Source organism: Syngnathus scovelli, chromosome 15, assembly GCF_024217435.2.
Source record: "Syngnathus scovelli strain Florida chromosome 15, RoL_Ssco_1.2, whole genome shotgun sequence".
NCBI classification, from domain to species: Eukaryota; Metazoa; Chordata; class Actinopteri; order Syngnathiformes; family Syngnathidae; genus Syngnathus; species Syngnathus scovelli.
The window spans coordinates 1,629,031-1,655,707 of record NC_090861.1 but is presented as its reverse complement, the minus strand read 5'-3'; the positions used below and the strand labels follow the sequence as shown (position 1 = coordinate 1,655,707).

Below are 26,677 nucleotides of genomic sequence, written 5' to 3'. Positions count from 1 at the left end.
CCACCCGGCCAAGCTGAGCAACCAGTGTCTGTTCTGCAGGGGCACGGGGGGACAGCGGGACGCTAGTTTGAATTTGCTCGCCTGGATAGAATTGATTTAACAGGACAGAATGACAAGGAAAAATTCACCTTTGAAAGACTTGTTGATGTCATGCTTGAACCCAGAATTTTTGTCCAACCAAAAGTCCTCCTTCTTTTTAACGTGCATTATTTTATTTTAAACACAATTTCTTCGATACCAGAATAACTTCAAGTCACACAAATATAAATGCACCAATTTTATTGTAAAATTTCACAGCTATGTGCAATTCCCTTATGAAAAGTACATTTGGATATAATGCAGACGCTGTGCCCCCCTTTTGTACACACACCCCAAGAATCACATAGATACCAAATAACTCATGTAAGCAGGAGAAGGAATTTCATCCATTTTGCTTTGTGACACCTCCTATAATACCGTTTATTTTGAATATTTTTTATCAACATAGATTGCGTTAGAAAATGTTTGTGTGTGCTCCTAAAATAAATAAGAATCACAAAATAAATACAGTGAAGATACAAACAAATTGATTTGGTCCTATAACACACACTTCCTGCGAGTGAAACTAAACAGTCAACATGCACACGATCGCAATCCTCACTTCTTTACATTTGACACATGATGAATAAACTACAAGTCGTGTAGAATATTGAATGTTCTTTCATCTGGCCCATTGTAGGTTTTCAGATTCAGGATATAAGAATAATGATATGTTTGCAGCCTGAATACACGTATGGACAAGTTGCAGTGCAAGGTCTCACACAAACACACACACACACACACACACATCATGGAGAGATGAACCCACCCCACCAAACAAACAAACATGATATGTTATTTCTTTCTCTCGGTTGCAATATGTCAGTTTGGCATTTAAGTTTGTGAGTTGGAAACAGCAATGAAGAGCAGCCATGTAAAGATGACACAATTGCGCTTTAGACAACTGCCGTGGCATCTTAGGAACATAGTAGGACCAATGTTCGATTCAAAATGTACAGGAAAATATTTTTGTTGAGATGGATGAGAATTTTCTTCTGAAGAAACTTCGAGAATGAAAGCATTTGATCAAGAAACGTTTAACCGGCATTATATATAATCAACATTTGTTCGATCATAGCATGAGTCCCCCCCCCCCCTTTTTTTTGTAAAAACGGAACTGACCGATGTTTTTTTTTTTTTTTTCCTCCCGTGAAGCTGAAGCTCCAAAAAAGCAGAGTCACATTTGAGAAAACAGGGACAGAGCTCGGTGAGAACATCGAACCACAACATAGAAAGAACACAAGAGAAGTTAAGCTAAAGCTCCATTGACATACTGACAAAAAAAGCACTCTTGATATTTTTTTGACAACCATATGAACATAAAGTACGATTTATTTCCATGAAATAAATAAATACTATAAATAATAAATACCCCCCCACCCTTGGATTATTCTATGCCATTAAATAAGTCTAATATATTGTAATTTTATATAATGCAACAAGCTGAAATTACAAAATATATATTTTTATATAGACCCTTTCTTTCTTTTCATTTTCTTTTTTAATAGAAAATCCAAAGGGCTTTTTTTTCTTTTTGTAATTTATATACATAACATCAGTGTGATTCACACGCGCTCTTTTGTGCAATTACAATGGTCAACAGCAAATTTTAATCAGAGCCGGTGTCTCTAAATGTATTTTTGATGCTGATTTCCAAAATGTTCTTTTTTCGCCAGCATATCAGGTTTTTGAAATTTTAATCTTTTGTTTTCAACCTTGTGTAAAGTGAAAATTTTCATCTGTTCACATTCATAGATATGATGGTTAAGAAAAAAGATCTACCAAACCCCCAAGTCATGAATATTACTAAATATATTACTATATTACATACTGTTTTGAAAACCTGATGTACTAGAGAAAAATAGAAGGCAGATAAGGAATCATTGCAAAAAATCATTTAGAAAGTTGACTTGCATCTCTGATTAAAAAATGTCATTTTTTTGACCAAATTTATTGTCATCTATCAAAAAATGCTTCCCCCGCCCGCCACCCGTGTCATAAGTGCATTATATTTTACACGACAATATACACGACATTTACAACGCTTTCATTGCGACCTCTCTCAGCACAACACCATTCAAAGCAAAAGGATCGGAGAAAATTAATATTGGTGTCTTTTAGCTCAAAGTGATAAGGCTGTTTGAAAAAAAAAAGGAAGCTTTCTATTTTGTGTCGTCTTAGAAGATGTGAGCTCCACAAATGATCCTCGGCTATCTGCACTGACATCTGCTTTGGAATGTTGTTCAGTTAGAAGGTCTTCTTTGTGGCGGCTGTGTTTTTCTCAAGCGCACAGAGAGGCTAACTTTCCTTGCGTCTCTTTTTGCATACAGATAATGCTGCCTTTTAACAGTAAACGTGTTGAAAAGTAAAATATTTTTTTTGTTTTTCTTGTCTGAATGATACCCTGAATGATACTCAGCAGTAGTCGACAGGAAAAAAATGCATGTTGTTTTTTTTTGGCCTTGAAAGGTGCATGCAATAAATACAAACACACTATGCGATAGTAAAATATTTACAATATTGATACACTTGTCCATAAACGGCATCGTCGTCGCTTTTGACTACATGTAAAAATGGTAGATGGTTACTTGCCAAATGAAAATTAGGGACGGGCATCCTAATCAATTAATTGGTTATTAAGAACGATCTGGGTTTAAAGCAGCTGCCACCAAATAGGAGTGGCGGCAACTAACACAGATGTTGAATCAGTCTCATCCATACAATATTTGCAAAATCTTAATAGCGTGAAATTAGTCTTGAAGTTGAATCAAGTTTGAGTCATTTACCTTATTGCTCAGTAACGCTCGTTGTTTTTGTAAAAGGGAGTTCAGAACATTCTCAGATTCTACCATCCCATTAATATCAGAAGAACAACAAAAAGAGGAACATCAAATGCCCATCCCTAATTGGAGCTCTTTTCAAGTGCTTGACACTTTTCAGCACAGTTGTAGCTTGACTTGTTTGATTCACTTCATTCCCATTTATCTTACGAAAAAACAAAACCAAATGAGGCGTTGGCACAGTGAACACAAGATGATCACACACAGGAATAATTCCAATCAGCGTTTATCGATCTTTTTCTTGCCGCTTGAAGTAATGCTACAGGTTTTGCGACGTCCGCCGCGCCTAAACTGACCAATCGGATGGGATGAAAAGGGGAAGTGCGCAAATGAAAAATGACGGATGGCGTCCCCGCTCCTGAAGAAATGTCCCACACGACGTAAAGAGCGCGGTGATAAGGCTGGACGTGCGCTCTTAAAGATAGAGATAGGAGACCCAGTAGACTAGGTTGAAGAGCCCGAACGCGGTGGGGAAGAAGATGCGTGCGTACGAGTCAATCTTGGCGATGCGGATGTGCAAGCGGCCGTGCCGCCACGCCCCCGAGCGGCAGTCCTCGAAGCAGCAGAAGAAGCTGGTGCAGTCCTTCCCGTCCAGACACTCGTAGCCGTACTCCTCGTCGCGCTCCTGCATGTGCGTGGCGTTGTTCATCTGGATGGCCGTGGCCGAGCGTGGGCGGATGTCCACCGTGGGCGTCTGCTTTTAGACAAGGAAGACAACAGTTAGCGCGTGGCAACCCGCGCCGATTCCCAATAGGACTCGACCCGCTTCAAATTGACATTGCAATGCAATTTTCACATCTCAAAGCTGCAATTTGGGTAAACAAAAACAACTTTAGCTTGATTTCCCTTTCAAAAAAAAAGCCCTTTAAGTCAGCGTCTATCATTCAGAAGGGAGACGATGAGTATTTGAATATTGCATTTTCATCCACTTTTTATCTTAAAAGTCATGCCACTTTCTGTCGCATAGATTGGGATTCCAGCTGCATGGCAGATTAAATGCTTTGGCAGCATTGGAAGGATCCTCGACCTTGCTGATAAAATGAGGTGTCAAACCTGTCCCTTAGAAAGACTCGGCGTGTCGAGCATCGCAAAAAGCTCTCCGAGAATTTCACGTCACGACTTCCCGTCAAAAAAAATTGCCCTTGCTCTGAGATTTTTTTTTTCCTTTGCTTGAGTCATAGGAAGAAGAGCTGCATGATATTTTTCCATCATTTAAAAATGATTATTGATTCGTCTATTTTAGGCCGTGGCGACATTGCGTGCTGTTTGAAAGCCATTATGCTGTTAGCATGCATCCTTGAATAAGCTTTGAATACTTCAAGTTGACTTCACAGACTATTCCCCACAGCCTCATTTAGCCCAACACTTGTGCATAAACCCGCCGTCCCTTTTGAAAACGACTCACAACCCCCATATGAAAAACATATGGGTCGCTTTGAGCACTTGACAATTTTTTGGTGTGGTCGAAAGGAACCGTCACCATGTAGAGTTAATGAGGGAATTAAGGCCAGAAGGTTATGACTCAGTTCTCAAAGGGGATTGGTTTGTCACCGTAGGCGGCGCAATGAGTGGAAGCTCAAGCAGGAGAAGCATTAGCCACGTCCCGCTCACGCCGGCGCGGGGCTGTTTGGGAGGGGTTGGTGTTAGCAAACAAACAAAAAACAACCCCAAAACAAAAGGAACAGCACAGTGACGTTGGCAACTTTAACTGACTGAACAGTAGACAACCTCTCAGAAAACAAGGTGGTTGGGTTCCACCTCAAAGAAGAGCGGGTTTGTACTCTCTGAATTTTTCGAATCACCCAGAAGATCATTTGTGAGGTCATCTTGGACAGGTTCTTCAGTTTGCTCCCTTCCACCTTGGATGCTTTCTTGTGTCTTACCTGATACTCAAAAGCAGCTCTAATTAGACTCAACACATTGTGGGGGTTGTCTGTTTCAGTCTGTTAAGGCTCTGCTGACTCTGTAGGAAGTGTCAGGTTGAGAAGCCCAACGAACACAAAGGTAAAGTTTCACTGGCAGGAGGAGAGCTGGGGTTGGGGTGGAGGTGGGGTGGGAGGGCTAGGGGGAGCTTTTGCAGCCACGCGCTGTGGTTAAAAACGACAAAAGTGAAACAGGACAGAGGGAGCCAGAAGCAGTCCTGGACTTAATGTTCCATCGGCAACAGGATCAGTGGGATGCTCATTTAAATTGTAAAAAAGAAAACAAAAAAAAATAACAAAGTGCTCGAATCTGTCTGGCTGGCTGCCTCCGCACTGTGCACAGCGGAGAGCACCTTTGAATGTCATTTTCTTTTCTGAAACCTGTTCATCAAATGAGGCGTATCATAAAAATGCAAGTAAGATAAAGACAGAAAAGGAAAAGAAAAGAAAAGCAGTGTGGTGCTCAAAGAGCCCATAAATGCAGCAGAGGCATGCAAGTTAGACACAGGCAATATACCTTGGAGGAAAAGAGCCGGAGGAGCTTTTGTCCGGACAGGCAACAAAGAATGTGAGGAATTGAATAAGAGAATAAACAACAACAAACAGAAAATGAGAACATCAATCACCAGAATTGAAAAGAAAACACAAGATAATGCATGGAAATAAGACATTTCTGCACCAAGTCAGGATGGAGAGAGAGGAGATACTGTAGAAAGACATACATACATGGCAACACATGGAGGAATGCGTGGTGGAAGTATAAAGTAAGTTTTGTGGAAAAACATGTCATCCATACTGTTAGCATTGTAGTCTCGCCATATGTTTGCTCAAAATCTTACATCTGTCATGAATGTCACCTTGATAAATCATATGCAGAAAAATGAAGCCATTTAAAGCCGACTCGTAAGTTCCTCTCTGTTGAGCGCCGCCAATTACTTGGTAGGACGGGTTGGCTGGCCCTTCAGCAAAGCTGCGCCATTGCTTGATGGTTTCAAGGCAAGGCTGAAGCCAGCCAGCGCTCTGACATGTGACATGGGTCTAAATTACAACTGTAACAGATGTGCAGCGGATTTGAGCTTAAGGCCTCGCTCGGCGAGTAAGTCGAGGTGACAGTGATCGGGAAGATGCTCCCTTAGGGGTACTAAGCTTTTTTTTTTTTTCAGGGGGATTAACATCAGTGTAATACTTTGGGGGAGGGACAATGAGTGTGTCATTGAACTATAACCTGCAGTGGCTATAAAAAAATTTCATATGAAAATTAAACCAATACAAATCAATAAAAAAACGTTTTTCTTCATTAATATGACCTATAATCCGTAAAACGCAATTAGGAGGAAATAGGATAAGGTTGAAAAAGCTAATGAGTTTGAATGGCTTCATTCTGAGCACAGTTACTACATCCCCAGTCATAAGAGGGTGTGCAGAGTTGCGCAACCACATTAGTTTAGTTCTCCCTATTTTTTTTATTTTTTTTTATCAGTCTGTTTCAATCCATACAAATCCCGAAATAGAACATGAGCACTAAGATTTAGAAAGGCACTCACCGGGTTTTTCTTCTTCTTGTCCTTTTTGGCACTCGGCTTTCTGTTGCTGACAAAGTAGTGCAATGTGCCGTACTCTATTAGCGCAGCAAAGACGAAGATGAAGCAGACGGACACAAACAGATCCATGGCCGTCACGTAGGAGACTTTAGGAAGAGACTTCCTGGCTATGGTACTCAACGTGGTCATGGTCAGCACGGTGGTGATGCCTGGCAATGACATAATAGGCCATGGTTCGAAAATATGTATTCCTTAAAACCTGTGACAGTACAAATTAAGGCAGGACTTGACAAAAAAAAAAGGACGCATTAATTTACCAATGTGCTAATGAACTCCAGTGAAGCGGTGTGGAAATATTGCAGCGTTTAATCGATACAAAACGAGGATTAAGGGCCTTGTTTTCGATTATATGCTCTTAGCGGTGCCATTCCTAGGAGAGACGCATTAACATCTGTTTTGCACTCCCTGTCGTGCATATGGTTTATGGTTCATCTGCCATTGACCACCAACACCGACTATATTCCAATAAACACCATCTGGTAATCCTTCTCCCTGTATGGTTATCTTACTCTAATGATGATAAGTGACAAGGCGGGGTTAGGGCACGTGTTTATATGACTGATAGCGCCATAATACCTTTGGAATATAAATAAAGGCGCCGCCTTCTCTTTGACTAAATCGAGAGGTTTGAATTGGCCTGCTGTGAGACGTCAAGACATCTGTTTGTCCCAAGATGATTGTGTAGCATTGTGAGTCAATTGGTTTATTTCTGGGTGGCGTTGAAGGATTACGAATTATGTCATCTGCATTAATCCACTCCCCAACCACCTGGATGCTTGTACTACCCCGTGTAATCTTTCAAAGAGGAAATTTGGATATTCGTTTCTTGGTATAATTTTAGCAGGGATTTGACGGTGTTAGTATTTCCACGCAAATCGTATTGGAATCCGCCGACGCTCAAGTATACAATCTATTTTTAGAGATTGACGGCAGACAAAAGTAATGACGACAACGAGGTGGGAGGAGGGTTTCTTTCCCGTTCGCCAGATAATGACGGCATCGCGTGGATTCCAGGTCAAGATTTTCAGCCTTTCGGGTCCCGAAAAGAAAGCTGACAGGGAGAAAGCCACATGGATGAAAAACACATTAATTCCCAAGGACTGTCCCCTGCAGGTGAAGGAAGTTCAAAGCCCGACATGTTTTGTTGCTCTTTAAACTTTTGCTCTGGTTTTAGTAGAGTGTCCTTTTTTTTTTTTCTCCCCCTTTGCGGCAGCCGCTATTATTCCGGTGCTGAGGTTGCATCCCGGCATCTTTGCTGCTGTACTGCATAATGAATGTCTCATTAAGGCATGGGTGAAAACATGTGCCAGGATTGGATCTTCTAATCAAGATGGACTAGATTCCTGAGCAGCGCGCTTGTCTCAGAGGGAAAAGAGGGGGCTGAGGAAGTAGGATGACTTAGTAGACGGCTGTTCAGTAGGAGGTTAAGTGTCAGAGATCTTCGTATGTTCCATAGGCGAACTTATGAATGGATTTACGTAACAGGGTGCGTGGGCTACAGATTGGAATGATGGTTGGCAGCATTTAAAATGTAAAACACAGGCTCACCTAATGATGTCCTGGCCGGCACCGCATCCTTGTTGATCCAGAATGAGACCCAAGAGAGGACAACAATGAGAGTGCATGGGATGTAGGTTTGGATGGTGAAGTAGCCCATTCTCCTGCTCAGGTCGAAGAAGACGGTCAGCACCACGTAGTCGCCTAAAAGAAAAGATGACAAAATGGAGAAGATGAGATGTAGGCTTCCGGCCTCGTAATCATACATTTATCAGAAAATTACAACAAATAAAAACTAGGTTGACATTCCAAGATGCCAAAAAATGCTCAGTCTTCTGTTCTGCTCTTATGTTGCAATTGTCTACTTTGCTGAATTGGTGGGTTGCATTGTCACCCCATGTGCAGTACACACAGTTGATGCTGCAATTACAATCCCGCCCACGCACACATGCTCGAAACGTAAGCCAGATCAGGATTTTTCCGGCTTCCAGACCACAGCGAGATATCTTAGTTGAGAAAGATTGTTGATTTTGAAACCAAATAGAGAGTGAGAGTGTGTCAACGAGTCTACACTATTTGTCAAATTCACACTTGGGCTTCAATAAACAAACTCATTCGAGTGAAGCTCTGCAGTATTGACAGCTTCACCGGCGCTAACGCATCTCTCAACTTCAAGACTTTCAATGTACCTGTCGGTATCTGTTGGCCCATCTCAGTTAATTGGCATCCCAGTGTCGGTGGCTTGTCTGCTAATTGATTAACATCAAAGTGTTAGCGGTGTCGGAAACCTCCGCTGGCCTCGCTATAGCTCGTCACCTGCAGGGCGCACTCGCTTTGTCTCAGTCATTTGTGTGACTGCGTGTGTGTGTTTGGTGAGTTCGACGGCTGGCGGCATTTTGCAAAAAAACTGACTGCAGCTGGGGTACGAACAGCTGGCTAATAATTCTCCTCACGAGAAAGGGCACACTGGAGTTTATTGCAAAACAGACGCTGACATCTGTGTGTTTTTGCGTCGGCGCTAATGAGCGACAGAGAGACAAAGACGCGGGACCGTCGGTGTTTATTATTTTGTGACCGTCAGCGCCAGCGAGTTCCTGCCGCATCTGGATAGGAGCCCAAATCTGGCCAATCTGTCCCAGTACCCACCGCTGTTCACCGCGCCATTAAAAATGTCATTTGTTAAACAAATGGCGGTGACCCCTACGGCATAGCCGTAACCGTTCATATGTATTTTTTGCTGATGCAGGCTGGTCCGTGGCGTTTGATTTGTACGCAACGTGGTACTCGAGGCGCCGACAGAGCAGTAGGTTTGAATTTCATTAGCATTAGATTAGCAATAACCCTCAAACCAAGAACTGGTTAATCCATCCGTATATCCCGGCTTTGTCAGCAGGCACAAAGCCTCCTTGACAGTCCCACACTTTTAATAACAATGGTCTTTTGGCTGAAATCGGAAGCCGTAGGACTCTATCGCCATACGTTCGCCTTCATCCATTCACCGATTTCATTACAGGCCGCGGCTCTTGCCAAGAAGACATTTTGCGGAGGCGGTGTTATCGACCCGTACCCTCCACTGTGGCAAGCTGATGTATCAGTATCAGCTCGCCTGCCATTAGAGCAGAGGGGTAATGTATTAGTTTGTTAATCACGCCCTGACTGCACTTTCAAACCACGTGGCTTCAAGGCGTGTGGATGATATTTCGCAAACAAACATGTTTGCATAACGAGGACTCGGTGTGTTTGAATGAGAGGGTGATGAATTTTTTGGGTCCCTCTATACAAATATATTGGTGTTTTCAGTCCTTGTAACTGGATAGGGAGCTGCAAAGTAGCAGAAGTCCTCATATAGAGCTCTCACGATCTAACGGTTTCTCTTATTCATGACTCTCACCACCGAGAGTTCCAATTTTTACCCAGCGGACCAGCTGTGAATGTAATGATGAAGCAGCTATATGTGATGCTATGATCTCCCAGCCTTTCACATGGATCCAACAACGCCCACATCCTCAGCTCCTTCGCTATCCTGCTAACAATCAACTGATCCAAAGTGCTAATTTGTCCGTTAACAAGAACACGCAGATTACAAATTAGTACGTCCTATGCGACGCTCTCTGCCCACCGCTAATAAAATGAGCTTCTCATCCATCGCTGTAATTATGTTGCTTTTAAGTCAATCAGTTTCTATCTAGACAAGGACAATTTTTTGCTGACCCAACCCGTGCAAAAAATACTGACAGCAGCACAAACCTGCCATGGAGATTTCTTTTTTTCTTTTTTTTTTTTATTGAAGATCCCACATTTACTTCAAGCTGATGTAATCTACGGAAAGCAATAAAAAACTTGGCAGGCTTGATCATTCATCAGAGATCAGCTCTTTATTGTTCGCGGCAACACATTTAACAAAATGAGAGCCAGAGCGATGGGTGGGAAGGAACAATAATTCTTTCAGCCTTAGTGTGAGTATATATACAAAAAAAATGTTTAATTATAATATTGGCGGCATTACTCTTATCCGAGTAAGACGGAACATTAGCACCACAGGCAGGTATGAAACCCGGCATGCTAATTTTGTATTGCTGACCAGATGAGAAAAAAAAAAAAAAAAAAAAACCTGTGAGAATATCATATTGTCATTTTGCGAGCAGTCAAGATGTAAATTGGGGGAGATATGGATGGGCAGCAGTGACCCGAGGCTGCTGACAGGTCGTCCTCTCAACGCTTGTGGATATAAGAGGTGACAGCCAATGTAAATGTGGAAGTTTGAAAGACAGGAAGCCTGCTAATGACCGGCCGGGGTTAAGCCTTGGCTACTTGCCACGATCTGGCCATCATGCGAGCTCATCACTTTTTGTTGACATAAACAACAGCAGTTACCTGGTTGTGTCCCTTTAGGCTGATGTGTCTATTTTTATACTTGTCATGATTATCAATAGTTTTTAGTTTTTTTTAAGGTAACCATTGCACTGTATATTTAACTATAACGTGACTGTTTTATATAAAAGACAACAATCCAAAACTCCGTCATATAATTCATCCAATAGTTCCTTTTCCTCCTCCTGTTTCTGTTTACTTCAACCTCACCTTGTCTAAAAATGGATGCATTTGTTTTTCTCACACTGAGCAGAGATGTGATGCAAAGCCGTTATGTAAGCGTGTGCTTAAATTCAACGCTCACCCCCCCCCCCCCCCCCCTTTCCCTGGTTCTCTTCATACCGCACATCGTCTCAGTCGCATTTTCACGATTAATACAACATGCTCTTGTGTCTCACAATGATGCAATAAATTGCTCTTTACAATAGCTATAAAGACTTTTATTAGATGGGTAAAATTTACAAGCCCAAAAGTCTTTTGTTTGTCCCGGGTTATCATCTAAAGTCCTATTTTATACATATTAGTTATTTTAGGCCAGCGGTATTACTTCTCATTCTTTGTTGGTCTAGTCGTCACATATTTTTCCTCGGTTTTCAAAATGTCAAGGCTCGTAGCATGCAAATCCACATGAAAGGCAAACATCTCCAAAAGCAACATCACTGACACAGTTGGCCTGTTTTTTTTTTTCCTTCCTATTCAGCCCCTCTTTTTCGAATACCCTTGCTTCCCTCTACTCGATGACCTCCATCTATGCCTACCAGCACCTCAACTGAAAAACAACCTCAATACTTCCCATCCCCTCACAATATCATTTTTATTTTGGATGCCATGTATTATTGTGTTCTAGTTTATCTAAGTGCGGTCGTGCCAATGAAAAGTAAATACAGGAACGGGAGCGCAGGTGTATAATCTCATAAACCCATCTTTAATATCCGCAGTCGAGCAAAATTATTTAATACCATTGTCCATCAGTTGTTTAAAAATCAAAAAGCAAACAGTGAGCCTCAGTAAGATGAGTATCTTCGGTATTGAACCATAATTAGCATTGTCTTAACGAGACAACTCTAGCTGCCACATCTTTAATACATGAGGAACAAAATATTCCTCCATTTAGGTAGGTCCGTTGACTCTTCCCCATATGGACTAGTTCAACAAACACATATCAAGAAAGATGATTTGCCGTGAAAAAAAAAAGTGGCAACTTGTGAATCAGATTTGTGACGACTGCAGCGCGAGAGAGAAAGAGTGGATGACTGGAGGAGGAGATTAAGAGCGAGTAGCTATAATAGGAATGGCGTCTCGCTGTGGCTAATGGATTGTTTCGGCACTCTTTAACCTCCTTTCTCTTTATAAACACTGGCTGATCGTCATCTGATTAAAGAGCGGAAGCATATTTTCACAGTCTGTCATTTAATCTTAGAGATGACCAACCCTGTCTATGAAACCAACAAGAACATATTTGTGTATCAGCTCACACCATCATTTTTTTGTTTGGCTACAGGATTGACTTATCACCGCAAGGTAGGCTTTAGGACATCTCCTCTTCTGCTACTTTATGGCAAGGTTTTATATCCAATCAGGACTACAATGTCTCGGTAACAATAAAACAAACTATCGGCGCCGGTGTTTTATCGCTTCCCCTTTTTCCTAACCACTTTTCTTGATTAAACCAAGCAGCCTTTGACAAGCGACCTTGCCTCAGCCGTTATAATTTCCCTCACGTCAGCGATAAACTGTTCCCATGTCAATAATTCTACCCATATGTGTGTTACTTATCACTGCGTCTAAAAAACATGTCACCTGTGAATTCGCTTCTTGGCGTGTAACAGATTTGAACAGGTTCCGCCCTCCCCAAGCAAAGTCCTCACAATTTTATTTACGTCATTTGACTATGATAAAAACATCTTTATGACGTCTGTGTGGATTCACAAAAAAATAATACACCCATTCAAATATAAAACAGGATGTTGCATGCAAGGACACCATATTTGGCCTTTGGCATATTGTTATCTTGTGGCGACAGAACTGTAACCACTGTGGTTGCTTATGAGTACGTCTATGGGGATTAAGGTCTCCACCTCTATTTGCAGCCAAGACGGCCTAAAGATAGAACAAGGATATGCTTGGTCATGCTATAAGAGGGAATGGCGTTGCTTTTCTCGAGCTTGTTCCTTTCAAGTGCAATGCAAGATGAATTTGTCCCATCAACAAATCATCTGTAAAGTGTGGAGCTCCGTAATCGGGACGCTGATGTGTCTCGGGGCTTTCTCCACTCAAGCTGAATCACACAGGCGGACGCATACAGACAACAGCAGCGTGGCTTTCGGAAGGTCAATCTAAGAATAGGTTTCCACACATCTCGAGCAGGCGGACAAACAAAGTCGTTGAAACGTGCGTTATTCTGTGACACGCTTGAAAGGCATTCATTCGCACATGTATGTAGCAGATGCATATATCCACGCAGGTTTGTGATGCTTAAATTAAAACTGTCCATGAGTCATGGTGAAGAGGAGCTACCGAATGAGACAATCAGTTGGGAAATTACACGGCTAGCCTTTATGCTTGAACGAAAAAGCCTTTAGGACATCCTTCTTAGATGTTTTTAGTTTTTATTCGCGCTAATTTGTGCTGGAACTATGACTCACAGACATTGTGAGATCTCTCTGTGGATCCGAGTAATGGAAGCGTAACATGAATGCATTATAAATAACGCTGTGACACCATTTTAAAAATCTATAATGTCTCCCTCTATGCTTTTGTACGCGTAATCTTGGAGGTGGACTGTTTTAGTTGACTACACACATTTTTATGTAACAGTTAACACATATTAGCGGTAATTTCTTCATGACATATCATTTTTAATTTTATTTTTCCTCCATGTAAGCCTGGCAGTGTGTGAGTGAATGCCCCGTTGATAAAAGCAGGTCTCGGCAGTGCATGCGGTCTTGATGGGAAGTGACATGTTGAGAGACGTTGCCTTTGGACACCGGCTGAGTGGGGAAGCAAATAGAAGCAGACGCCATCTTTATTAAAAGCTACGTCAAGAGCAGCAGATGGCCTGTCAACCCCAAGCACCTATTTCATTATAAAATCTATTTGATTTTTGTTAAAGCATGCCTGGTTCTTATCACTTTTTTTGGACAACTAATCTGATCACGGTCAGGACAATGAGATGGAATAAGCGCCTCTGGCTGAAGCCAGTTCACCTGCCTTGCTTGTCTGCTAGGATTAACGTTATTTCCAGTTGCCTTAGCTGACCCATTGTAACGCAACCAAGGACCTGAATCGTAATCATCTTCAAACTTTTAACTTGTCCTTGAATGATCTGGGGAAAGAAAATAAGTCAATTTGGTCCACAGATGCATTCTGTGCACAAAGAACACATTTTGATATCATTTCCGCAGCTCTCGCCAAAGTGCAAAGAAAGGGGGGGGCACTTTGCGGCCAGGCTCCCTCTCTTAACAGATTGCTCGTTGAGGCAGATGTTGTGCTCGCCCAACTGGCAGCAGGTCAGAAACCCAAAGTGACTGCAAAATGAGACAAGGGGTCTCTCAACCGCAGTCAAGGTTCTCTGCGCTGACAACAGAGCAGATGGCGACTTGGCTGCTGGCGGAAATAACAAACCAGATCAGAGAGGCATGCTACGAAGTCTTCACCGCATTTAATCCGCCTACGCAGATTGCCTTTTCATGATGTCACTCGGCAACGCCCTGATTACATGGAGAAGTTTGAAATACAACTCACGGCTCTTAGGTAAAAGCACATCACCGCATTTTGTGTTGCCGTATCTTGACGGAAGGATTTGTAGATTTTGGCACCCCGCCATGATATCTGCAGCAGTGGACTATCTGACAGGCGGAACTGCAACCAACCGCTTAGCTGACACTCCAAACAAAGCTTGACTGCTCCACAGAAGCGAGTGCTGCTCAACTCGACACTTCCAGACCAATTTAGGAGCTTCACTTTGTTCCACTTTTCCCCCCCTCAATATTATTGACATTCATTTTTCATGGCAATTTCAAACGTCAAAACATAAGCACAGAACACAAAAATTCTACTAAAAGCAAAATATTTCAGAACATAATAATATACTTTCTTAGAAGTGGTCTTACCTGAGACGGTCCTGACAATCTCTGAGGTGTTCCTCAGGCCTACAAAGGAGAACTGGTAAAGCCTCCAGGAGCGGATGTCTCCAACCTCCACTGAGCTCCTCTTCCACTTGTACACAATCTCCTCCCTCGGGTAGCCATCTATGCAGGAGAGAGACGAGGAAGAGGACGAGAAGCTCAGCGGATTAGCCCAAGCGCCGTGCACAACAAACATTTCATCCCTTACAGGGGTTCCTTCTATAGAGTTGCACTCGTCATTTGTTTTATCACAGGAAAATCTATTTAAGTCGGCAAGCTTACAAAGTATCCCCTCCTAAAAGTCAGATGGTCTTTTCTGTAAACCCAAGGTTAATTAAAATGACATTTATTGGCAGTAAGGATTCACTCAAGATTTCTACTGCTGGCTTCGGTACAGCACGTGGATTTTCTTCAGAGTGCTTTCAGGCATGATGTTGCAAATGTAGGTTGGGATTTCTGGGTAGCGTGTAGGCCGGCACAGGAGGACGAGCTGGCTCTGACAACCTACCATGAGTGTGTAGGTGCCAAAAGATTTGATTGGAATATCTATAGGCTTCATCCAATTTAAATGAAGGACATATTTTGGCACAAACTAGTTTTTCTCTTGTTGCTTTTGGAGCTATTTACAAAGCTTTTCCCTAGGAGATGTATCCCTTGGTGCTTCTCTTTGTAGATCCATAGAGACCTCATTAGCATAACTTTACCCCTCCTCTCCTCTTCCCAAGCGGCCAGCGCAGCGTTTCAACTCGTAGTACTTTTGAAATGTTCCTCAGCAAAGTCATTGAGTCCATCTTTTTGGTTTTTCGAAATGCTTTATTCAATCATTTTACCGCCCGCTAACATACGCTATGAAGGCCGTGCCTTTCATGTTGGAACTTGAATAGGCACCTTCTTAGCATGGCCATGATCATTTCCTGGCGAAAGAAAAGCAATTTTGAAAAAATAGTCCACTTGAATAGGATGCATTCAATCGCTGATTATTTGATTCTAACATTGGTACTGTCCTACTATATGAAATCGCAACATTATTTGAAAAAAATATCAGCCGACTATATCCGCACTTACAGCTTGAAAACTCCAAAGGACATGAGTGCTCATCCATTGGGAAGTTGTTCAGTTTCAGTTGGCATTCAGCATCAATGGTCAACCTGCAGAGACAACATTAACTTGGTTTAAAAAATAAAATAAAACACCCTCACAGCACATTAAAGATGTTGTTTATGAAAATAAATTGATGTTTATCGTCTCTGCAGCGCACCTGTCTTATGGCCACTTTTCGCACTTGAGGGACCTTGAAGTCATTCCAGTCATTAAACGTACTGTTAATAAGGGAACGACCTCAAGTGACATTGCCCGTCGGCGCCGACGCTATTGTCATGTATCATTGTCGAGCGTAGCACAGCGGTCGGTCATCCCAATTAACTAGCGCTTGCGTTCCGAGTTATTCCAAATTAATGAAGTGGCGAGCCAGTGTTCTGCATAGAAGAACATCAATCATAACTTGATTGAGTCTGATGGACTTTAGTTTCTTTCTTATTATCTCTCCAGATGTATTGGGGTGTCTGTAGAAAACATCTGCTGACAGTAAGAAGCTTGGTCAACATGTTTTTTTTTATTCCAAAGCACTGTTTCAATTTGGTCACCGTAGATTTTGAAGATAATCTTTTATGATCAGATTTAATAACTCACCAGGGTCAACCCTGACTTCCTACCTGAGCGTGTAGAGGATTCGCCCGTCGTTCCAAATCCGAAGCATACGATTGGGCGTTGTGATCCAGTGGGCGTCGGCTTTCTTGGAGTTGCGGAAAAACGTATCGGGAATCCAGATCTTGCCGACCATGTTGCTGTTGAGACGCAGAACCTTCATCGTGCTGTTAAATTTTAACCTTCTGTCGTACCAGGTTTGGGCAAAGAAGATGTCGATGGTGTATTCCTGGTGATGGAAAAACAAAATGCTAGATTGACTTTAGTCTCTGATCTGCCTGAAGCTATCAGTGAGGCATTTTTCTTAGACCCAATAAGTGTTCTCAAAGCAATGGCTCTTTTATTTTTTTTTAAAAAATCCCCAAAACTGAAGAACATTTTAAACCCCTCAACCTTAAAATGAATGGGCCAATGATCAACTAATGCCTCTCATTTCTCGGCTGAGGGGCTATCAAACCTCATTACGGGCTGGAGTAAAATCTACTGTCTTCTTTTCAGTCCCTTTGAGAGCAGGCTAAGAATGTGAGCAAGTCAGATGAATGGAAGACCAGATGACATAAGCCCGGCCGGACGTAGCGGGGGAATAAAAGTCCAGGCAGCTATTGAGACGGAACTATCGGTCTTTTCTGACTTATTTACTTACTTGGACTGGTTGAGCCTGAGGTTTCAAGTAAAGTACAGCGGGAAAAAAGAAATAAAGAGGGCACTTGAGTGCAAGAAGCCATAAAGGCATTAACAATGTGACAAAGCTGAACCTTACAATAAAACCCAAACCCATTCAAATAGTTCCAAACAGGAGCTAAAAAAAAACTGCTTTCTCACTGGGCATCATTGCCCAAGTAGCTTTTGCTCACTGGAATAGTTGTGAAGTTTAAGTATCTCATTTGAGGGTCCATGGATTTGTCTGCATCTGATATTGATTGCATTCTTTTCAGCTAGTACAAAATCAAATATGCAAAATGTAGCCTGCATTAAAAGCTGCATTTATACAGTATTGTCACGTATTTAGATCAGCAAAGGTCAGATTTAAGATCGTCCCATCCTTGACCTCGCTCATACCTAAAGCCATACTTTCCATAAATTCCCACTTCTTAATTAAGAATACGAAATCACGCTGGTGCTTAGATGCCATTTACTTCCCATTAACTGCAAAGCTCCCACGTTTGTCATGTTGCAGTGTGAACAAAAGGCCCCGTGGCTGGATTACATATGAATGTGAGGCGATCCATCAACCTTTGCAGATTCCCTGATGCAAGCACAAACGGCAAATACTGACACAGCCCATCCAAATCAATACCTCGCTGTGAATGCAGCCGACGACGTCTTGCATATCCGTGACAGACGTGATAAAACAATAAAACGTTCAAAAGCAGCAAGCTATGGGTTGGGCTCGTTTAGCTTAGTGGCTTAAATGCTCCAAACCAAACAATACTGAAAATATGCTATATCATATTGGCCAACAGCTCCCTATGGATGAGGTGTCATAAGCCGTATGTAGTGAGAACCACCGAATAGTTGATCCGGTCCGGGCAAAGGCTAGCGAAGCTGTTTCAGCCGCTGATCGACAGCAAAGCTGCAAAAAAGATTAGAACAAAAGCCACCAAAGCCGGCGACCGCCATGCCGAGGTGTGCCGGAGCAACACGTTAACTGCCTGCCAGCTTTTCGCAGAGGCCAAGCAAACACCCCGTCGTTACGCTCTCGTCTCCCCAAAGCTAGGACAGGATGAATTTAGTAATTGATATTCTTCCTAAACGTCAGATTAAACAGTTAATTCGCAACGGCGGCGCTTACCATATTGATGGCGTTCACTGGGCCGATGCTGTTGACAAACATGTCTGTGTGGATGACTGTAGGTTTAACTGCAGCGAGAAAAAGCACAAGGATTGTTCAGAAAACATTGTGATTTACAATACCTGGTTGAGTGTGCCTAATTTTGCTTTTATATCCTAAACACTAAGTTTCCATCTGCTCACTGCAGCGAGACACAAGTAGCCAGTCGATTTGTGAACATGTCAGACGTGACAAAACGAGACGGTGTCAAATGGAAGGCCGGATCGCGTCAGATGATGTGAGTCAGCCGTGCCATACGCCGCGATCCAACCCGTACGGCTGACTTGACGTGACGTCCGAGAGGGCTCAGGTAAAGATACAGGGCTGCCTACATGTGGGATAGATTGAGTCTCGCTAGTTGCCATGCATTTTTCATGCCAGGCATACGCGTCAAGTGCATCGCAGGACATACGACATCACGCGTGATCACACACACCATGTGTCTTTGGTGAGGTTCTGACATATTGTGTGTTATGTCATGAATAGCAGGAAATGACTGGCTTGATTTAAAGAGCAGACAGTGTGCATTGCTTATTTAGGATGAGCCTATTCGAGTGTATCTAAAAGCTGACAAAACCTGGAGTATTTGCTCGAATGTATTTAAAGTCCTCTCTGGTAGCTTCTGTCGGCTAACAAATAAACATTCTGAACTTCAAAGGTAGACGCAATTAGGGATTCAGTTCAATCCACAGTATGCTTGGGAGAGAAATGTTGTTTCTCGGTGCAGTAAGGCTGGTTACTTGATTGGCTGTTTGGAGTTTCAGACGACAGTATAGCCGGCTAATTATAGCCCTGCGGTATCTGTGAAATTTTGACAGCAGACGTTGGAATAGTGAAAGAAATGTGTGAGAGGGAGATCAGAGCACATTTGAAGATGACTCTCGGTTACGGCGATGGTAGCCGGCCGGCCAGCCGTAGAGACTTTTATGTGTTGCTGTGGTATGCAGATATATGATATGATGCTGTTGAATTTCAAGCACAGGCACCTACGAAGACTGAAGAAGAAGGATTGTGCCCTTTAAAAAATCTGTCACACTCAAAAGCAAATTAAAAAAAAAATCTGTCGGGGAACAGAACATAAGTGTGTAAATAAAGTCAGCCAGGTGAACTTTATATATGACCACGTCGCAAAGACGCTGACACCGTGCAAAAACATGATAGCCATTTCAAGGATGAAAGCAAGCACTTGTTTCATGGAATCCCGTTCAGGTTGTAAAAGGATTGGGGTGGCTCTATCAAATCCTGCAACCTACCAAAAATGACAAGAACTGGGAACTGTTTTGCTTCCTGAGCATTTTTCAATGAGGAAATAGAATGTTGTTTGTCATTCTGGCCACAATCAGACAACATATTAGGAGGAGATAAACCAGAGGTCTGCTTGGGCAACAAATTGTAGAAACGACCCTCTCCGGATTCTTAACACCGACATTCAGTGCTTAGTTTGCTTGTTGATGGCAGCATGCATAAAACCAGGCTGCGTGAATTGCTTGTTTTCCCAAAGATCATTTCTTGATACTTTCACATGCATTGAATTGTATTTTTTCCCCCCTCCCCACTCCCTCCGTACTAGCTTATTAGCAATCATTTCCAACACTCCGTCTTTGGACAGCTTCTACATAATGACAAATAGCATCATATTTCTACCACGTCAGAGAGACGAAAGATTTATTAGGCAGGTCTGCATGTTAATAGCTCCGAGTAGAAAGGTAACACTGAAAGGGAAAAGTGTTAATCTTCACGAAGATCATGTAGGGGCAATCCATTCATTTTTTTTTCCCACTGCCGTCTATCGTGTTAGATTTGTGTACGAGCTATTACAAGGAAATTATTTATACATATTAGTTGTGGATACAGTCCAGCTAGATTGAAGAATAGAAGGTAGCGTTATATAAGAGGATTTGACAGATAAGCAATTTCCCTGAGATCTATGGAGCCATTAATCATGTGTTGTAGAGTAGCGGACAACAACACGGCCTATTCTGATCTGTTGGGATGACAAGGTGATGTATACTACATTTGTAGAAAGGGGGAGCTGTCTTTGTGAAGGAAGGAAGGAAGAAAGCCGCCAAGACTTGATACAAAACATTGATTTTCATTGTACGCCAATGATATCGTTATGGGAGTCATTTAGGTGTCTCCACTTTTATTGTTGCAAAGTAGTCAATTCTCTGCGGACTCCTGTTAGCGTTCACGACTTTTGTCCATAGCGAAGAAGTTCCGCTGTGAAAAATCAGCACCTACCTCCGATGTCGGGTCTCAGTTTGTTATCGTATCCATCCAGTAGGCCATTGAGGATGTGTGTGACGTCACTCTCGTACACCTTGGGGGTGAGCACCCATGTTTTGTTGGTCACCTCGTCGTCGTCATCGGTCTGGAAGGAGCTGTGATGAAAAGTAGAATTTTATTTTCTTTTAAACCTTTGATGTCCAGCTATTCTCTGAGCCGCTTCAGCTTTCGGATAAACAGCACGGTCTCGAGTGGACCGCAATGACTACATATGCTTTGAAGTGATACATACATATTGACTCTACTGGAAGGATAAAGCAAAATGACTGAAATATTTGCCATGTCCTAAAGATGCTTTAAGAGCTTCAGGGAGTCTTGGAGAAGATCATTTTCTCAAATACGCTTCTTCACCTTGCCGAATGAAAAAGTAATAACATTTCAAGAGCCCTTAACCGTGAATGTCACTAAAGTATAGGAGGAAAAAAAACATCTTGCTCTTTCACAGACATGCATGCATGATGTTGTTCTATAGTTATTCGATATTGAGGTCAGAATTTGAAAACATTAGGTCTGATCATGTCTGTGGTTTGTTGCTGAGCGTTAGAAACAACAGTAAGGACAAAGGGGAAATAAATGTGGGCAGATTGACATATAAAGACGTACACACTCAAAAATAGAATTCCAATATAGTGCAGCTTTGTTGGCAGACTTTGGGCAGATGGCCCGCAAGCACAGAAGAGCAATCTTGAACATGCACTGAGCTTTCTTTTAGCAAGGTGATGAGAGGAAACAAGACTTGTGGATCAAATAATAAAGTATGAAAAAGGGGGGAGGCGGGGATAACGGATCTGATAGCATTCTCGTGTTCCAAGGCCGAGAGCCAGGAATAACAGTTTGACCTGCACTTTTCCTTCCACTGCCTTAAGAGCCATCATATGCCATCCATTTCCACTTGGACATTCCGGGTCGAAACATTACATGGAAATTATATTACTCAGGTGGCCAGAAAGGTTCTAGCGGCCTATGTTTGTGCAAAAATAAATTCATATGATCACCATTTGAGACAATGAAGAATTAGGGTCTGCTCATATTTAAACATCTTGTTATTTATGCGATAGATTGGACCGTATTTGTCATTTGCTGGTGTATTATTGTTGGTCCAATTTTGAGTTGTGCGACCACATTGAGGGTTTGACTTTGGAGGTTCCACCGTAGATGGAAAAGCTCCAAATGTAAGCAGATCAAACGAAAGAGCCATGTGTTCCTCCGCGCGAGCACATCCGTGGTCCTGCTTGCTAATTGAGTACCTGAAGGTCCGCCGAGACGCCTGAGCCAAAGTTTGTTTTTCATGCATATGCATGTACACGTCTGCGGTTGAAATGTCTCGTTCAAAGCGTTCCCGTACTTTATAACGAGTAGAAATTGCATCTGCTCTGCATGCTGCACTAATTTCAACTAAAACGACGGCCATGTTTGGCTTTACCATTGATAAAGTTGATCACAATATCGTTAGTGTCGTCCATTAGCGTCCACAGTGAGGGAGTACAAGTTTGCGTGTTTTACTCGGAGCGCGGCAAATAAACATGCCCAACTCAAATGAACCCTTGTGCTTATCACTCCTCAACGTGAAATTAGTTGTACGCCCGCCCGTAAAGCAAAACAACAGCCCCCGCTTTGGATGTCACATTGTGACCACGCTCCTCCTACACGGTGGCGCCATTAGTCACTAAATCAAAATCGAACGCCACCAACCAGCTTGTGTGACCGTGCACAAGTCCGGGAACAGATTCTCAAGTGGGTCAGTGCCGTTATATTCGCTCCTGACCTCTGGCAGGAAATGTTTTTGGGCTGAACTGAAAATAGATCACATGTATTCAAACTGGCACTTTATTAGAGTACAACATAATGAGATCCAAAATAAGAGCATACTATCAATAGATTGCAAAAAAATGGGGGAAAAGTCACAAACTACATTGGCACAGGAAAAACAAAACTGAATTGAAGTCAAGTCGTCCTAATTTGGATTCAAAGAGTAATGTCAGAGACAGCAGGGACAGAGACTAGCGAGAAAACCAAGCGTGTGACGCGCAGCCGCCTCCTCTTGTCTGACTTTGGCTCCATCGCCATGCCAACTGGGGTGAGCAGCGAGTCACCATCGCTGCGGCCACCTCCGACCCTCCGAGCTGAAAAGATTCTGACCTCAATACCTTGGTGATGAATACAAAAGACTCTCTAAAATGGAAGCAAAGTGGCAGCTCCCGTTTTTGTCTTTTTGAATGCTCGAGACAAGCAAAATTTGACATCCATCCATGTAATGAGATGCAAATTGTAATCACAGTCTTTTCAAATGATGCGTCTTGACGCCACTTTTCAAATGATAACAATAGACCAATGACTTTTGAGTTTCCCATTCAAGAGAACAATCCTCCATAATGCACCCGTAGCAATTTTTCTGATACAACTGTCTTGGAATTGATGTTGCAATATCTCCAAATGACCTTGTGTGTTTCAAAGTTGGACCCTAAGGCCATTTTGGTGTGAGTTGACTTCTTGCGGGGGTGTCCATTGTGTCGTTGCATGCTGTGTGATGCAATCAGACGTCACAACATATAGTAAGAGCCAATGAGTCACCATAAAAGTAACATTACTGAAAGTGGGCCGTGAGAAAGATATCTTATGTAAGTGTCAGATTTAGATATTTGGTGTTGCTATTGAAGAAAACTGATTTTTTAGATTAGTCGTAGAACGTGTAGCCAATATAGAGTATATTACAACATGGCAGCACAGATTGTTTTTATCCATCTCGGTCGGGGAGGTGGGGGCGTCATTTTGCTACTTCTTGTCGACTAAAAATGACATCACAGTGCCAGTCCAAGTGGCAAAATGGCCGCCCCCTGAATTGGATATACACAGGGGGATTTTGTTGCTTTATTTATATTCCACAAACATAATAATCAGAAGACTGCGTTTCGGCTAGTGGGCTACATGTTTGACTCGTTTGAGGTCAGGCGTTTTGTGAACGACACAACCCTCAATACATTAAGTGCTTGAGCTATTTGGGCAAATACTCTAAGTGAGTTGATGTATGGCATTGTGACAACCAGTGGAAACCATAAATAGATATACTGAATACTTAATGCCATTCTGGAAATTACACTGCAGGACACTACAACACACTGTTACCTTGACCAATCAAAAATGAGCATTAATAAAGGCATAATCTTTCAAGACAGCTCTTATACTGAATATATTAAGCTTATGTACCTAATGAAGTGACCTGTGATGGTCTGTGCCTCCATTTTTCTCCCCACACTCTATCTCGAAACAGACGATACCAACCATGCTCTCTTTCTCCATCTCAACTAAATCCATATATGTTCAAAAAAGCACAATAGTAATGCGAACGCACGAATGCATTGATGGTTTAAGCTGCAGGAGACATTTCTGCATCTGTGCTGTGCCTTATTACTTCTCTACAGTATGCAACCGTCTGCCATTTTGAAATTTTAAAAAATACACTTATTTGACAGATCGTGCACAATCTGCTCTCTCCTCGCTTCCTCTGTAGCCGTCATCGCACACAGTTGCATGCACGTAAGAGCCGTGCAGCTTTTTGACTTAAATACACTTGATCCTTGCAAACAGCTTAGCGCTCACTATATGTAGCATCACTTTAGCTCGCCTGTGCTATTTTAACAGCAGCCTCCCATCATGCAAAACAGCCCTTAAAATATTAATTATGACGCTCGACGTGGGCTCCAAAGTCATTCCTCGCTCTTTTGCATGCAAAACAATACATACACAACACGTTATCGGACAGCGTGTGGGTGTGTAACGGGTGACGTTAGACACACCAATGCAAACGACAAATACGTTGTAACAATGAGCTCAATTTGGTGGTAGCATCGTCGACTAGGCGAAGGCTAACGCTAGCTAACCGAGAATCATCATAACACCGTTTTGGGGACGATCTCGCCTACCTGGTGGGGAGGTTGACGGCGATGAAGAGCCACAGGAAGAGCTTGCGTGCAAGACAAGGAGGCTTCGCCATGGCCGTCGAGCACTTGCGGGTTAAATTTGGTGAAGTCGCCGCCGCCGTCCTCGTCATCCTCACCATCTTTTCGTCTCCTCGCCTGGTGCAGATGCCCGTCTTGTTTAGTGCTTTCCCAGCCCACGATGCATCACGCAGCTTTTTTTTTTTTTTCCCCCACGCGAGAAGCCCCGCCAGGCTCGAGATCGTCCAAAACAAAAAGATGAAGTAAAATAATAATATCGGTCAAGCGAGTCTCCCCAAAAGCCGTTTTAAATAACCAAATAAGATAAAAATGGGAAAAAAATCCCCCCTTTAGTTGAATAGTTGAATAGGCCCTTGAATTACACACCTAGTGAGATGTGAAAGCAGCCTGGGTGTGAATGCAGATTAAAAAGAAGGCTGCGGGGCTGGCAAGAGGAGCCGAGGCACGTTGCTGCAGCACGGATCAACACACGCGTGATTTCACCACACACGCACGCAAGCTCTCTCCACGGCATCATTAGCCGCATGCTAAAAGACACTATCAAATAGTTGGCTCGACTGAAAGTTGTAGCAAAGCATTTCAGACGTTATTGCAAAAAATAAATCACAGTAAAATATTTGATTATGCAGGGTAAAAGAAAAACTAAAGGCTGTTGGTTGATCTAAAACTTAAAAAAAAAGTTCTCTTAAACATTTTAAACACTAGTGCAATGTAATTGGCGTCATTTTACTTGTTTGCCACCATTATAATGCGTGTTTGTGTGCGAGAGCGACAGAAAGCAAGTTGTGATCGTTCAGGACCACGGACAGTTCCAATAGCGCTCTACGCAAGAGCGATCAGGACCACGGACAGCACCCCCCACTTTTGTGCTCAAATCCGCTCGCTCAATGTCTCCGGCACTGTTGGGAGGCCCAGAAATATGCTTGAACCTCTCAAAATGATTGACTTTGGGGTATTTTCAGATTTTTCTTCCCCCATTTCCACCTGTGCCCATAGGGAACAAATAATGAATCTGTATCAGCAACAACCTGCTGAGTTTTGCGCCAGACTGGCATTGCTCCCCCAACCAGTCTAACTATTATATACCTTTGAGTTATTTAAACCTTCCACCTCTTAATATTGATTACGTATTACTCTTTTCCTGTTGTACCGAGCAGTCATATTGCTACTAAGTGTCATTCGCAGTGACTGTTGCTAAATTCTACGGTCATCACTTTTTTTTCTCTTTTGCCATCAAAAAAAAAAGTTTCCTAAGAGTTATGTAGACCTACAGTGTATAACAATGACTATGTACTATATTATTTAAATCTTTCCTAAAATAATGCTTCTTCATAAAGTGATCAGTATGACTGATATGGTTAGAAGTGTGTGAAAATGCCTTGCAGCTGTCTGTATCATATATTTGCATTGCTCCTTTCCATATTATTCCCATAGCTGTAAAATATGCAAATGCGGCCATTTTGATGAGGTGTAAACTCTACAGTGACTCCTTGAGGGAGTCTTAGTATGCTCGGGATGGGGGGTGTATACTTGTGATGTAAATTAAAAATTAGGTTCCCAACTATTAATATGCAGCGTTTACACATGGGACTACAGAAAGATGTATAGAATAGCAAATGTTCGGCGTGGAAATAAATAAGAGCATATGGGATGCTCATAACTGATGGTAACACTTTGCAGTAGTCCCACCCACCAAAAAAAATAAAATAATAACACCAAAGAGAGAGGCAGGTGCAGGCTGAACAAGCAGGTGTTGGCATATCCGCCTCAGTGTGATTTGTTAAACCCAATTTCCTACTTGGAGCATTTATTCCATAAGCGTACATGCAGTTCACGTGATACACACCTTTATTGTCCCAGGAGGCCCGCCGCTCACTTGTTTCCATGAGCGTACGAACTCACAAACTCATTTAATCACTTTTTAAAGCGCTGGAAATGGGAAAAGAAACGTAACTGCAGCTGTC

General features: G+C 42.4%; 1 protein-coding gene across 4 annotated transcripts; it reads right to left on the bottom strand.

The window, feature by feature from the left end:
- Positions 1 to 264: 264 nt before the first annotated feature.
- Positions 265 to 25,201, bottom strand: gabrg2 (gamma-aminobutyric acid type A receptor subunit gamma2). 4 transcript variants are annotated; one of them, XM_049743791.1, is made up of 10 exons: positions 24,678 to 25,201; positions 20,713 to 20,852; positions 18,433 to 18,500; positions 16,649 to 16,869; positions 16,002 to 16,084; positions 14,922 to 15,059; positions 7,990 to 8,142; positions 6,385 to 6,590; positions 5,358 to 5,381; positions 265 to 3,615 (listed from the first exon to the last, which is right to left on the bottom strand). In XM_049743791.1, exons 1-10 carry the CDS (start codon positions 24,812 to 24,814, stop codon positions 3,334 to 3,336), a joined length of 1,452 nt encoding a protein of 483 aa, XP_049599748.1. In that variant the 5' UTR covers positions 24,815 to 25,201; the 3' UTR covers positions 265 to 3,333. The 4 variants fall into 4 exon arrangements, with proteins under 4 accessions (XP_049599748.1, XP_049599750.1, XP_049599751.1 ...); XM_049743793.1 differs by having other exon boundaries at positions 265 to 3,612; positions 24,678 to 25,200; XM_049743794.1 differs by lacking the exon at positions 5,358 to 5,381.
- Positions 25,202 to 26,677: the final 1,476 nt, after the last annotated feature.

Coding starts and splice junctions, on each gene's coding strand:
- gabrg2 (XM_049743791.1), bottom strand. CDS start 24,814: ATGGTGAGGATGACGAGGACGGCGGCGGCGACTTCACCAAATTTAACC. Junction 18,501..20,712: donor ACTGAGACCCGACATCGGAG/GTAGGTGCTGAT, acceptor TTCTCGCTGCAG/TTAAACCTACAGTCATCCAC. Junction 16,085..16,648: donor CGAATCCTCTACACGCTCAG/GTAGGAAGTCAG, acceptor TTGTCTCTGCAG/GTTGACCATTGATGCTGAAT.